Source organism: Strix aluco, chromosome 2 (genome assembly GCF_031877795.1).
Source record: "Strix aluco isolate bStrAlu1 chromosome 2, bStrAlu1.hap1, whole genome shotgun sequence".
NCBI classification, from domain to species: domain Eukaryota; kingdom Metazoa; phylum Chordata; class Aves; order Strigiformes; family Strigidae; genus Strix; species Strix aluco.
Window position 1 is genome coordinate 21,764,443 of NC_133932.1, and position 14,429 is coordinate 21,778,871.

The following is a 14,429-nucleotide window of genomic DNA, read 5'->3' on the forward strand; positions in this document are numbered from 1 at the left end:
TGTCATTCTTATGAGTACATATATAGAAAATAACTTACCTAAGGGAAGTAAAGTTAAAGGCATGTAAATTTTATTTAGTTCTGAACATGGTAACATTCACAGTTACTCAGCTCTGATGATCCATAAACACTACTGGTGGTGCTCCTCTTCTAAGGTTCTGTTTCTTACACAGAACTTAACCCTACACCATTGTGTACCCTACACCTACTCATCAGTTTTCATGAATTTTCAGGGTTTGAGAAACATAGCTATTAAACAGCAGTTTTCATGGTGTTGAAGGGAGAGTAAGATCTGAAGGTTGGTTTTGGCTGACATTAAGAGACAGGTTTGAAAAGACTCTGGCTGAGGCACTGTTCTCAATAAATTAAATGTAATGACTGGATCTAGTAGGAAGCTGCTTTTTATAGCCAAATTGTATGCCTGGCTGGGAGAAGTGGGAAAGTAAAAAAAAAAAAAAAAAGAGGAAGCCTTTACAGTTGCGCTTGCCATCGTTTACTGAGAAAACCGTCAAGATATCAGAGCCATAAATATCCGTCTCCATTTTGGCTCAATAACGCAAGCATCAAAAGCGTGTAAAGGAAAACTCTTTCTTGCTTTTAAGAATACATATACACGCAGAAAAAACTGCCAATAAAAGCTGTAACTTCATTTTCAGAAATGACAGAATGTTTTTTATGTAGGACTTGGATGCACTGCTCACTCCCCTCAGTATACTCAAATCTGGAAATGTCACACAGAATACAAAGCTTCGGCCATGTAAGAAAGACTAAATTACTCTGATTGTAGAAGCTAAAGCTTTTCTTGACCACATAAAGACAATTCCTGTCTAACAGATGCACAGTAATCCCTCTGTAAAATGAATCATCAAGTATTCCTTAAAGTCTTGGGACAAGCTAAAAGTTCAATAAAGAGTGCAGTCCTTTAAATTTACACACTTCAGCTCCTCACACTTCCTGTGGGGAATATAAATTGCTTCGAAGTACTTACTATGCTGCATACAATTCAAATTCTATTGCTTCAATTCATTATATTAAAAAGTAATACAAACTTCAATTATTCGTTGTAAAAGTACAGATTTAGTTAAAGTATACAGAAAATTCAATTCACACCAAAATGGTTACAAAGTTCAAATTAATCTATTTGTAGTCCTCCCACGTCCTTCTCGGCACCCTTTAAAATGTCACTTATTTTATAAAAGATATAGATTTTGTGAGTATTGATGTGCTCTATCTACAGAAAAGTTCTCTCTGCTTTTAGTTTTGCAGACATTATTTACCCATCCCAAATCACTAACAATTACAGCTAAAATAAAGGGTCCATATGAGTAAAGGTTACAGGACTAGACTTACAGCTCAAAAGTTTGCACCTTATAAACCTCTCGTCTTCAATCCTACATTCAAAAGGTACTTATGATTTCAAAGAAATTGCAAATCAAATGATTACACGCTACAGGAAATTAGATAAAAGAGAAAGGAACCACTTCAACACCATCAAGAGATTCTATTCAGCTATTATATTAATAGCAAAAAAAACATATTTTGATTGCAGCTTCTGCAGGTATAAAATGACAGGTTTTAGACTCTACTTTTATTGAAGTGCACAGATCCACAAAGCATTTTCAGTCCTACAAGGTGTTTCAAAGTCTTGTAATCATTCAGCAAAGCATTTGGACAGCACTTCTTTAATTTTAAGCAGAGGAATAACTGCACTTGTTAAAATATGTTCTAGAGTACGTAGCACCTTTCAAAATAAATTCAAGCAGTAGAATTAGGTATAAAATACTGCTGAACTTCTGTACCACTGAAATCAACACCAAAGCTTTTGCATTTTTGAAGCCAAGCGGTGAATTTATTCCTCATAACTTTAGTTTTAATTTCTTTATGGAATCTAATGTAATCTTTATGTTAACATTCTATTATGTAAAATGTAATACTTCTTAATTTCAGATTAAGATAAACATCTGAGAAATATATGCTACTGCCATGATAACGCCCTTCTTGTTGTTAGGAATGGATATATTCCATCTTTTTCCCCTCTAATTTAACTAAAATTAAAAAATCTGTGCACAGTATAATTGGAAAAATCAGGGCACTAAACTGGAGCATTTTTATTAGCTATTAAGAACACCTACTACAGTAACTGCCTATTGCACTAACAACCAAACTGCAGTACACTTGAAACAAATAGTGGGATTATATACTTATAAATATAAAAAAATATATAAAATATATATTTGCATACACACAGACACACTAATAAAAGCAAGTCACAAGGTTTATGGACTGCTTCTTCCATTGCTAGCCTCTCATCACCCATAAATGCTCTTCCAAGTTATTTTGCAACTATGTTTTCCAAATTAGCTTGCAATAAGAATTTCAAATATTATTTTCCTTTAATAATAAAATACAATTTTATACACAAGAGACTACTACAGTGAACTCCCCTCCAAAAAAGATTATAAAATAATTATATCTGAAAGCACATATTCCTAGCAAATATTTTCACATTAAAATATTAAAGGGAAATGGCTTTAAACATTTCTTTCTTAGAAAAAATGATGCAGAACCATAAGTTTAGGAAACGATTTACCTTTCTTGTCATCGAAGTACAGTGTCTGTTGAGCTGGATTTGACCACTGGAGGGAGGTGTTATCATTTTGATCGACCCTGCAGGTCAAATTTGCTGTTCCCCCTTCAACAACCGTGACGTTCTGTGTAAGTGGAAACTGCCCTTGGCTGCCTGAGGAGGGAGGGGAGGGATGGAGAAGGGAAGTGGGTAAGAGAAAAAAAGAAAGGATTTAAGTTGTAGAACTGAATTTATTGCAGCAGCTTCCCACATGACAGAGCCTGTATTCAGTGTGATCTATTCTGACCAAAGAAAGGTAGTACAATAAATTGAAAAAAAATGTATTTGCAATATATTCTCTGTATCTGAGAAACGGATAGATTAATTAAGAAATAACGATTTTTTTTTTCCTCTGTCTTTTTTTCCCCCCTGTAAGTCATACTAATTAGTTCCAAAGAAGTACTCTGCAATTTTATCTCCTCAGACATACCCATACATCCAGGATATGCCTCTGCATAGGGCTCACATGCTACATACCTACATGGATGTCTCAGTACAGATGATATAGTTGAATGGCTGTTGAAAACATCACTGAAAGCGTAACATAAAAATCCACACAGTATTTTTAAAATAGAGGGACAGGGCAGTCTTGATTCTCTGTTTCTTTTTATGCTTTTTAAAGAACTCTCAGGACAATGTTTTTCCTGTCAGATTTGGAAAGTTGGAGACCAAAGGTAGTGTGAATCTAATAATTGATGCATCCTCTGTTGAGGGAATATAACCTGATCTCATATGAAAATGGAAGTGATGATGTAGTAGGTCTCTTTCACATCTCTGATTTTATCCCAGAGCATTATGAATCACATTAAGTGCTTGCTGAAAAGTCACTGGGAAGATTTCCAAATACCTCTACACAATACAGGAGCAGTATCACACAGGTTCTTGAATCACAAGCATTTTCAATAGCATAGTTAGACTAAAGTGTTTATGTATTGTGAGAATAGCACAGCCCTTGTCAAACCACACAACACATTCTAACAAACAGTATCGCAAGAAGGGAACACAGTAAAAACATGGAAGTAATTTTTAACATGGGTGGGGAAAGAAAAGTTCTTCAATAATAAGCAAGACACATCAACATCTGGGAGATATATTAATTTACTCAAGTACACAATACAAAAGAAAGACAATGCAACAGTCTAAATCAAATATATGCTTCTTTCTTCCCCTCTTTTCACACAGGTTCGGTTAAAACAAGAAGTGTTCAAGGGCAGGTAGAGCAGTTAGCATAAGAAATAAAATGCTGAGATTGACGTTCAAGTGGGATGTGTCAGAAGTGAAAATCTCTACAGTCCTGCAGGAGTGAACAAGCTCATAGACATGTCATCAAGGAAATTATATATACAATATCCACTAATTATACCAATAAGGAATCACAAATCCAGCATAAAACCTTCACAGAAACATCTGCTCTCGTCAGTTGTTTCCACCTAAGTTAAACTGAGGAATGTCTTCTGTATGGAAGACATGATAATATAGACGTCTATTGTCTATTATACAGGTTTTCAGATGACCAGAGTAAGGAATTATTAAATAAAGGATTAACACCTGAACTTCTATTTGACCTGCTGATATTGCCAAAAATGTAATTCTAGGCAGGTTTTGACAGCTGTCCATTTCCCTATGTAAAATAATTTTGATGGCCTTAGGCCTGCTACATAAGCATCTACATCACTGAAACAATTAGCATTTAGGTAGTCTAATACTCTCCACTGTCTTGGCTTAAATAAATAAATAAATAAATAAAGGATTTCCATCAAAATGCAAATCTGAACAACTGGTATAATTTTTCTAGAAATATCAACTTCCTGCAGATGTCTAAAGATCAAAATTTACTATGTACTGATATTTACTATAAGAGGGTATTTACTATCAACAGGATAACAGATACAGTAAATAAAAAATAAGGAATATTGAAAACACCATGGCTAATTTAAATGGTGCAAACAATAAATGCCAAAATTCTCATGACATCCTCTGTATCTGACACTTCATTAATCAAACCCTGCTTCTTGAAAACCACATGCTGAGAAATACTTGATGAGTGAAAAATCATAAACAAGGATGGGAAAAAAAAAAGAAAACAGAAAAGATTTGTCATTTCCTTCCATTTCTCCTCTTTCAATTCCAATGTGTCAAGGAACCTCAAGATATTGCATAAATTGCTTATCGCTTAAATTAGAATTTTAAAAGTCCAGAAAAATGCACACAGCCTGTTATTACTTCCACTAAATTACAGGCATCTTACCAAAGAAATAACCTTCTAAAGTATGAGCTGTGGATAAGAGGCTATGTGGACTAAAATATTTTTTTGCATACAAGAAGCATTAAACAGAATTCAGTGCCAGAGATTAGCACAGTGAAATCTTTCATTTACATTAAAGATGAGGAATGGAAGATAGTGTAATAAAGAACTTCTTCAATGATTTAGGACCCTATTAACACAATTTGGGAGATCTCCCCAGAACTACCCTGTATCGCTTTTCTGATATTACAGTTCTTATCATGAAGGTGTCAGTGTATATGTATTTGCTAATGATTGTCAAGTCACAGACTTGTTTGTCCAGAAGACTGGTTAGTAGGTAATTTTTTCTGATCAATCATTTAAATGGAAACCATAAGAGGTCAGAAGAACTTTCTTTGCTCTGGCCACTCTACTGTGTGCTGATGTTTTGACAAGAATTAATCTGGCATATAAAAGTGAAACCAAAGTATTCATCCTATCCCTTACCAATATAGAAGCTTTGTGGATCTGGAGAAGATGCACATAGCTTCATAGAAAGCTTGTAGTGGAGAAAGAGGCACAGAGAAAACAAGCCATTTAATTTGGAAACTAGCCCAAGTGGAAAGAAGGGAGCCTGTGTGGAACAGAGAAAAATAGAAAAAGCAAGGCCAAAAGAATGGATACTGCACACCTCTTAGTAAAGACCAAAATTATTAGTAAGTGATGGGAAAACTAGGACAGAGAAACGTTTATGAGATTTACTTTAGTGCTTGTATCAGCATCTACCTTGAATTATTGAAGTAGGAACTTTGGGGCTGAAAGGACTGGAGAAGATTGTAAAAGCCTGTACCAGATAGATGAACATTATAGAAAGCATCAACATTGTGCCATTTAACACAGCATTGGAAGTGTCAAAGAAGCGGCTTTATGCCACTAAAGATTAGATCTGGTTCCTGGAGGGACTGACAGTACTCTGTGGGGAAGGCCTCATTTCGGCTAAGTAGGTAGGTAGCACGTGCCCAGAACACATGACAGAGAAGCTGGTAGCCCATGGAAACGCTCAGTGGCATGAGGAACCCAGGCTACCACTGATGCAGACAAGCTGTTCTCAGCCATGTCAGCTACCACCGTTGGGCTGCGGGGGCAGCAGGCTCCTGCTGCAGTGCAGTGACCCAAGGCTGGAGGCCGCTGCCTGGAATCACATCATCCCTCCCCAAGGGACTTCCTTTGGAAAAACCCTTATGCCTGGGATAACTTATTACCGCTGCAAAAAAACATTCATACTCCCAGCATTGAGTACGCTGGTTCTGATCCATGGAAGTAGTCCCATTAAATCAAGAATGTTTGGTGATGAGCCTTCAATAAGAAGGCAAGCCTAAAGGCCCTGCCAGACTGAGGCCAGTATGTTAAAAGAAATACAGTTTTCATCATCATTTCAACAACTGGATGTTACCAATGTGGTTCTCTAGTATGAACGGTTCTTAATATAGTTACTAAACTCCCATTTCTTAATTTCTTCCTTAACTCTGTGAAGCAGAGATTGAACAAGACAATGTCCTCTAACAAAAGCATTCCACCTTAAGAAGTGTAGCAATGGAAAACTTAGCGACACCTTCGGTAACTTATTTCAGAGAGCAACGGTCATCATTGTTTAAACAAGAAAACAGAATTTTACTCCTGGTCTGAATTTGTCTCACTGCAGCACCTAGCATCCACTGGCTCTTGTTACATCTTTTTCCTTGCTCTGAAGAGCCCTCTATTATCAAATTTCTCTTTCTTTTGCAGGCACTTAGAGACTGTGATCATGTCACCCATTAACCTTCTCTTTGATAATCTAAATAAATTGAGCTCCTAAATCTTCCTGTAAAAATCATATTTTTCTAATCCTTAAATTACTCTGTGGCTCTTCTCTGTGCCCTCTTCAATTTGTCATCTTTTTTCTCAAGTGTGGAGCCCAGACCTGGAAACTCCACTGTAGCAGTCACAGAAGGAAAACCTACAGAGGTGATGCCACTTCTCTACCAGCACTTCATATTCTTGTTTGCACACCTAAACGAGTCCCACTGGCCTCAGGGTCAGATGGGGACCCAAGTTTGATGGACGGTCTACCATGATGCTGGTGTTTTTTCTCAGACACCACTCCAAAGACAAACCCCCATTCTAGTTCTCTGCCTGTAGCTCTTAGATGTACATCCCTATGTTTCACTGCACTGAGATGTATCTTTCTCTGAGCCCAGTGACCTGTGCTCTTTATTATTTCATATATCCACAGTCTTTGTGGCATCTGCAAATACTGCTGGCAACAAATTGTGTTTCCCAGGGTGTTTCTAAAAACCAACTCTGAAAACCATCTAAATAGTACAGTACCAATTGCATTTCCCTATGCAGACAAATGCACAGAAATATGACTGTTCAATGGTGAGTTCTTATTTATCATTACAATTTCACCTTATTTTTTCAAACAGGTCTGATCTGCTTAATGCTTGTAAGGTTGGTTTTGAATCAGTTTTGGTTATTATTCAAGCTGTCATGCTATTTCAAGTCAAAGGCCTTACAGGAGTTAAAAAGATTTTAAAGATTATAGTTACCTTTTCCAGACATAACTGTAATTTAAGAAGTCATGAAAATATTAAATTTGTAACATATTCATTTATAAATATATTCAAAAAGCATACTGGAAAGAAATTAATTCCTAATAAAGCTTTGTTTTGAAACAGAGCATGATAGAAGTTTCTTTTAAGGCATAAAATTAAGATAGAAACGAATATCCGTATCTCCTTTAATGGTGGTGATGGCAGTCAGACATAATCCTATGAAACTAAGGGAAATCTCAGATTTCAAAATTTTGCAAATATTTGAAAAACATTCCTAAATCTATCACTGACTTCTCACATGACCTCAAGCAATCTATTTAATCTATGCTTTGCTAACCAATCTACACAAAAGAAATAATGATGCTTATTCAACTTGTAAAAAGATTTGGATTAAAAAGTATACAGATTTTTTTTTTTCACTTTTTATATATGTGTTTCCACTTCTTTCTCAGCTGATTTCAGCCCATACTGCTGCTGATATGGACAGAGAAATGCACTTATAGGGAACAGGGACTTGAAACTGTGATAAAATAAATGCTTTCATTGCATATATTGTTCAAATCACATGTATCCTCTGGTTTGTGCATATATAATGCTAAACAACACTTCTATACTCATCCTTATTCTACAAATGATTTGAGATCATTTCTATTCTCCCCATCTAAACATAGCTCCCTTCTAATCAAGTTAATTTAAAAAAATATATAAATGTCTTTGTGGAATTTTTTTGATATTGGATGTGCAAATTTTGGACACCATCAAGAAATATAATCAAAAAGCGGATTTCCAAGAATTTTAAGACAACTTCCAGATTTTAGGAATGAATCCAAGTTTACCTAAATCTCTTTAATTTCTGAATTGGACTCACCAATGTCACAAATACAAAAATTCTTGCATTGTACTTAATTTTGCTTGTTTAAACCCAAAAATGATGATGGCAGTAACAAAATTGCACTCATAGCAATAGCAAACAATACTGAACAAAATTGTTCTTTACTACAGTAAATTTCCTACATGGTCAGTATTCATGAGCAGAAAGGAATAACGAATGTAGCATATGACTTAATTAATTTACATTAAATTTTAACATCCAGTGGAAAATCTCTAAGCACTTCCTGCACTGCTCATCAGTGCATTAAGCACTTCCCAGATACATCACTCTGCATTGTGCTAGCTGAACAAACCAAGAAGCTTTTATTTGACTCTCACTGGATGGCCCCTCCATTCCCAGAACAATTTGGCAGCCCTTCTCTTCCTTAAACACGAGCAGCCAGGACACTATACACCACTCCAGAAACTTTAGCAGTACATTATACAGCAGCACTAGTAATTCCTTATTTCAAGTTGCAGGTATGGGAAAGATGCCCAGATTTGGTACTTGTACTAAGGGCAGATACTGATACTTGCTTTAGGAGATGCACCAGGAGAAAAACTATCACATGGGTTTACATGATGATGGTGGGACACTGGGCTTGCAAAGGCAAGAGCGCTCTTGAACGTATGCATCCACATGCACTTTAGACTTTTGCTGCCTGTTGGCTTTTAGAGAATGCAGAAAAAAACAGCTGGCTGATCAGTGCCAGGAATATAGGAATTATTCCTATTTAGCTGAAAAAACAGAACGTGGGAGTGTAAGCTGGGGGTGGGGAGTAGGTAGGAAGGTAAAATGGGACAGGGGAGGGGGGTGAAAGTTGCATCTTTCACATGAGTTTAATTTGGATCAAAGAGAAATCACTCCCTCACAGCTACTTAGTAAGTATTGAAGGGACATTTTATAAACTTCTAGAAAATGCAGAACATGTAAATAATATGTACTTTTCTGAACACAGCTTTTTAGGTAAGTTCAATGCAATTTCCTTCCTACTTTACTATTAACTGAGGTGACTGACAGGTATGGTTAAGATCACGAATGAGATTCAGATGATCACCTTTCTACAGACAGGACTACCCATCCAGCTTGCTTCCCTTCTTCGCAAGAAATGGATGGCAGTGGTACTTCTACCCTCCGCTGGCAGGTCAGGTCAATCAGACACATACACATCCACTACAGGATATACAATTACATTCTGTTCCACCACCAAACTTTGAGGAAAGCCAAACAATTTTACTGTCTGTCTGGAATACACTAATAAAAAAAGAATGGGGAAAAAAAAGTACTGATGGCCCACATTACAATTCTCTTGTATCTGAAGAGGAAGCAAGAAGTGTCAGTGCAAAACACTACAAGGTTCTATAAAGATAAATTACAATAAGCAATGAAGCTATTGCAAAAAGAAGGTGGCATCTAGCTATCACCGTCACCACGCTGTATGCCAGTCCCTCTGCTCATTTTAGGAAGCTTTGTTAGCAAAATTATTTCAACTATTTTGACTAGATGGAGCTATAGTTAAGTATATTCTACCACAGTTTGTTTTTGCGATGCTTTGTGGAGGACCAATACTGCTTTCCAGTAGAATTGACAGGCTCGTATCTCATTAGCCACAAGCTGTTTTCAGTCAAGAAAGGCTTTTTTTTTTTTTTCACTCAGAAATCATGGCTCAACTGCTTTTACAGATTTTAAAACTGATTTTTATCTCAGTATGTGACAAGACTATGCAGGATAATTATCATTATTTGGTCCAGTTTGGAAACATTCATCGTGTGAGTTCATCTCATGTTTATTTGTTTATGTTTGTGGTTTTTTTTTTTTTTTACTTTTTGCAATTAAAATGAAAGCTCTTTAATGAGTTCAACACTTCCATTTGATGCTTAGGTTACATATTCTAATCAATTTACCAGGCTAATTATAAATGTGACTTGGTGCCTGTAAGCACCAAGAAAACATTATCCTCTCTTTACTTTTGTTTCTGCAGAGGTCTGTTTTTGTAGGAAACAGTTATGTTATAAATTAAGAGAATTTCACAGTATCAGTGCAGCAAGCTTTGCCTACTCATGTCACTGTATATCAGACAGCCATAAAAAGAAATGGCTGTGGATAGAGAAAAGGGACTGGACAAGAGGTTGACAGCAGTGAATTAACAATCTTTTTGCACATCGACTCCAACTTCTCCTGCAAGCCTGGCTGCCCAGCGTCCCTATGAGGTAAATGAAGTTTATAAGCATATGCAAAGGAAAGAATAGGGCCTACAGTTCTATTTGTTCTCACACAGAAAGCCTATAGCAGAGATTTATCCTTCTCAGTCTTGCATAGAACCACAAAGCCATGGGCCTTTTATTTGTTACCTTTACAGCATCATGTCAGCCAAAACCAGAGCCCACAAAAATTGCAAAACTGTATGAGAGGAAATAAAGAAAATAAGTCTTGAGCAAATTCTTTTTCAAATCAGTCAGACTTTTTTTAATATTGACTTCAGTAGGATCAAGCCCTAAGAGAAAAAAAAAAAAGTAAATATTTGGGTGACAGGGCAAGCAACTTACTACTTCAAATAGCAGCTTGCATCTGTAGAGAGAATACATTAGTTTTGTTCTTCTTTCTTAGCAAAGAAACTAAAACATTAGAAACAAAAGCCAGTACAATGAGACATCTAAATACACTGAATCAGTTTGCTGGCTTTCTCTCTTAATTTATATATGAAATAATTCAAACATCTCTCCAAAGAGATGAAGTGTTATTAGCTTGTCTTTATCTGATTTTAAAAAAAAAATGATACTGTGAACTGCATTTCAGCAGGGATAAACAGATATCTGCATTACTGTGCAACTAGTGTTTCTTCTAACTTTTCAATAGGAATCAATTCTCTTTATTTTTTCAGCACAGATACCATATAGAAGGTTAGTGTCCTGGAAATTATGGAAGAGGAAACTACAGAAAAAGTTGTTGGCCCTATTTTTTTTTTTTTTTAAATTTCTAAGAACAGTCTTAAGAGTGTGATAAAATATTGACCACAGATTAAAAAAGACATTTTAACTCTTTATACATTAACTACCTGCTTTTCTTTATTCTAAAAGACAAGATGACAATGTGGCCTGAACACTAAAGAGTATTCATACAGCATTTTTAAAGAAAGAGAAGTTTGCCTGGGCATAATTTGATATGCAGAGTCTTTGACTGGGTCGATTGGCTTTTCCTAACTTGCTGTCTTAAATGGCAATAATTTAGTCCCATGTCTGGATGGCATATACTTTTTAAAGTTTATTCCAGAAAGAATGTCCTGTAAATTGTTTGCTCACTGAAGAAACATTGTTTAAAAGAGAAAAAAAAAAAAAAAAAAGAAGCAAAGAAAAAAAATTGTGTGCTCTGGTAACCATTACATGCTCCGGTAACAAAACCACTTGCAGAGAAAATCTGAGTTTTTAAGAACACTGCAGAAAGTTACTACAGAATGACAGAGTTTTAGGAGAGAGTGAAGAAATAACTCAGAAAATATCTGTTACCCCCAAACTGTGCATTCAAGGTTGCTGGGCTTTTTTAAATGTTTAAGTAATTACTAAAACAATCCAAAGGACAAGAGCACGCTGGTACAGCTGCTGATTTCAGACTATAGAATTTATGTTAGACAGCAATAATAGAGAAGAAAGAAGCCTTTGTTCCTTCCTTCACTGCCAGTGTTTCAGGTGTATGTTTCTACAACAACAGTTAAGATATATCTGATTTGGACTATATTTCAGTGAAAGAGATTGCAGATATAGATTTGAGAAAAGTACAATTATTCCATAAACAGGAAAATGTGTGTGAGAGACAAAGGAATAAAAAGTATGCACAGTGCTATTTCCTAGGAACCTCGCATAAATTACTATTTTTTACTCTTTTCAGACTACCACCATGGTATTATTTGCTTGTGAATGGAGAAGAGCATTCAGTGATTTTATTTATTTATTTATTTAGTTAGTTAGAAAGGGAAAAAAGGTATTCCCCTGCACCACTCTAAATTCCCAACAGAAGTTACAAACCCCAAAATAATTAAAGTGAACTTCATCTTCCCACAACTCTGATAACAGACTGCTGAATTTTCTGGTTCTTATAAGGGCAAATATAGTTTTGAGTGTTGCGTCACTTTTTGCTTTTTAAGCGTTATGGTCAATTCTTTGTTCCTCAACACACTGTAAAGCCCTTTTTCTCTAAAAGCACGAAGGTACCCAATCCAACATGAGGAATAAGGAATTGGGCACATTCATTTCTTTGAGGATCTGGGCCTCACCATCACCGTATTTCCCTTCCTAAGCTGTAAAATGAGAATAATGGCATTTTCTTACTTTCCATCAGTACTCCAAGAAGAAAATTCACCAAAAAAATACACAGAAGCGAGATAATAGGGTAATGGAAGAAATATCTAAAGCTATGATGGAGACAAATATACACAACACCTACAATCCTATCAAATCTAGCTCTTGCTATGAAGTTAGAACATTCCATGCGCTTTCTTCTCCCCCAAATCCAAACATTTAATCAAACTAACTGGTACTTCTTGCCAGTTAACACAACTAAAAAAAGTAAGGCAGATCACCTCTTATAAAAGTTAGTTGAAGAACATCCATTGGTTTAAGTCAGTATCAGGCATATCAACATCACACCATTTATGTACTTGGCCATCTGTGCTACTGAAAGGACTTTCTGTTACAATTTATTACTTCCAGGTTCAATCTTCTCTGCGTAACAAACAAACTAAAGTTTTGGACATGTCATTTTAAATGAAAATTAAAGAGTTGTAAACACATGACTTATCAGACTTTTAAAGACTGACCAACAACTACACTACACTGGGCACTTGGAGGTGCACAAGCAGACAGAGTAGCTCAGGGCTTTGACTTTGTCTCTGCATGAATGTGTCCTACTGCTTAGAGGCAGGTTGAGGACAAAGGTGACTTACTGATAGAACTGAGGATAGGGCTCCATGTTTTTTAGAAATTGAATAATATTTAGGGGGGTTAAGGACAAAGTGAAATAAATATTTGGAAATGTAAAGCATGTCAACATAAACAAGATCATAAGTTAATGACGACGTTTCTACAGTAAGTAATGAAACTAACATAGATAAGGAATTTAACTTATAAAATATATTTCCAATAGAAATATACGTGACACTCAAGCAATATTAGCCCATCAAAAAAGTGACTTTTGCAGAGAATAGAGGAAAAGTCTTATCTTGCCCAATGTAGGCCTTCCCCCAAAAAACATCATACAGGTAAAGCAGTAGCCAGTCAGCCTATACTGCTTGTATTTGCTATGTCCCAGTTACGTACTTTAATTCAGCATCAAGAGTAGTTAATACCACCAGTTCTCCAGACTGCTATCTTAATACTGTGATTTGGGGGCCTCAAAAATTGACCACCACGCTGCAACAATGTGGAGGCAGCACTCTGCCTGAACACAGCTTTGTGTCTTCTGATTAATTGCTTACCTACAATAAATAATCAGTTAAAAGTATAAAATGGTCTGCTTTGGATAGTCTTCTCTTTCTCTGTGAAAAGACTCCATAGAATAAGAGCCAGGCAAAAGGAATAATCAGTAATTTCAAGCAAAAGATCCAACTCTAGTCACATGCATACAAATCTTAACAGTTTACCCAAACAGCTACAAAAGCACAAGAAGAACCTAAAATTGCTATTTTTGCAAGATAACTGTAACAGATTCAGGGTTGTCCACACCCAGCATCTCATCAGTGAGCCAGCAATTCTGTAGTATGTGTGCCAAAAAAAATGTTTTGACACCAATATCATTCTGATGTGCAACAGGGCAATAGGAAAACTATCTGAGCCTAAACATCATGGGAAGACTTACACCCCTTGTCCTGGTTTAACCAGGATAGGGTTAAGTTTCCCCAGCAGCGGGGGGGGGGGAGCTCTAGCGGGGTTATTCAGATACCATGCGGAGGGATGTCACATCCTGGCGCGTCACATTTCCTGGCGCGGGAGCGCGGTGCACGCGTGGTTTTGTACATCTGCTCCTCTCACTGCTGTATTTGGTAGCTATTTTGCTCTGTTCATTGCTATCACTATTACTGTTATTGTTGTTGTTTGTTGTGTTGCTATTGCACTGTTGTATTAAA

At 36.3% G+C, this 14,429-nt stretch overlaps 1 protein-coding gene across 5 annotated transcripts in view; it reads right to left on the reverse strand.

The window, feature by feature from the left end:
- The window catches only part of CADM2 (cell adhesion molecule 2), a 690,911-nt gene that overhangs the window by 192,422 nt on the left and 484,060 nt on the right, over window positions 1-14,429 (reverse strand). For all 5 annotated transcript variants that reach the window (XR_012621748.1, XM_074813369.1, XM_074813378.1 and 2 more), the window contains one exon: window positions 2,590-2,739. Coding sequence is in view for 3 of the 5 variants with exons in the window: in XM_074813369.1 (XP_074669470.1) it covers window positions 2,590-2,739 (150 nt within the window). In the remaining 2 variants the exon portion in view is untranslated. The remainder of the gene's footprint in view (window positions 1-2,589; window positions 2,740-14,429) is intronic.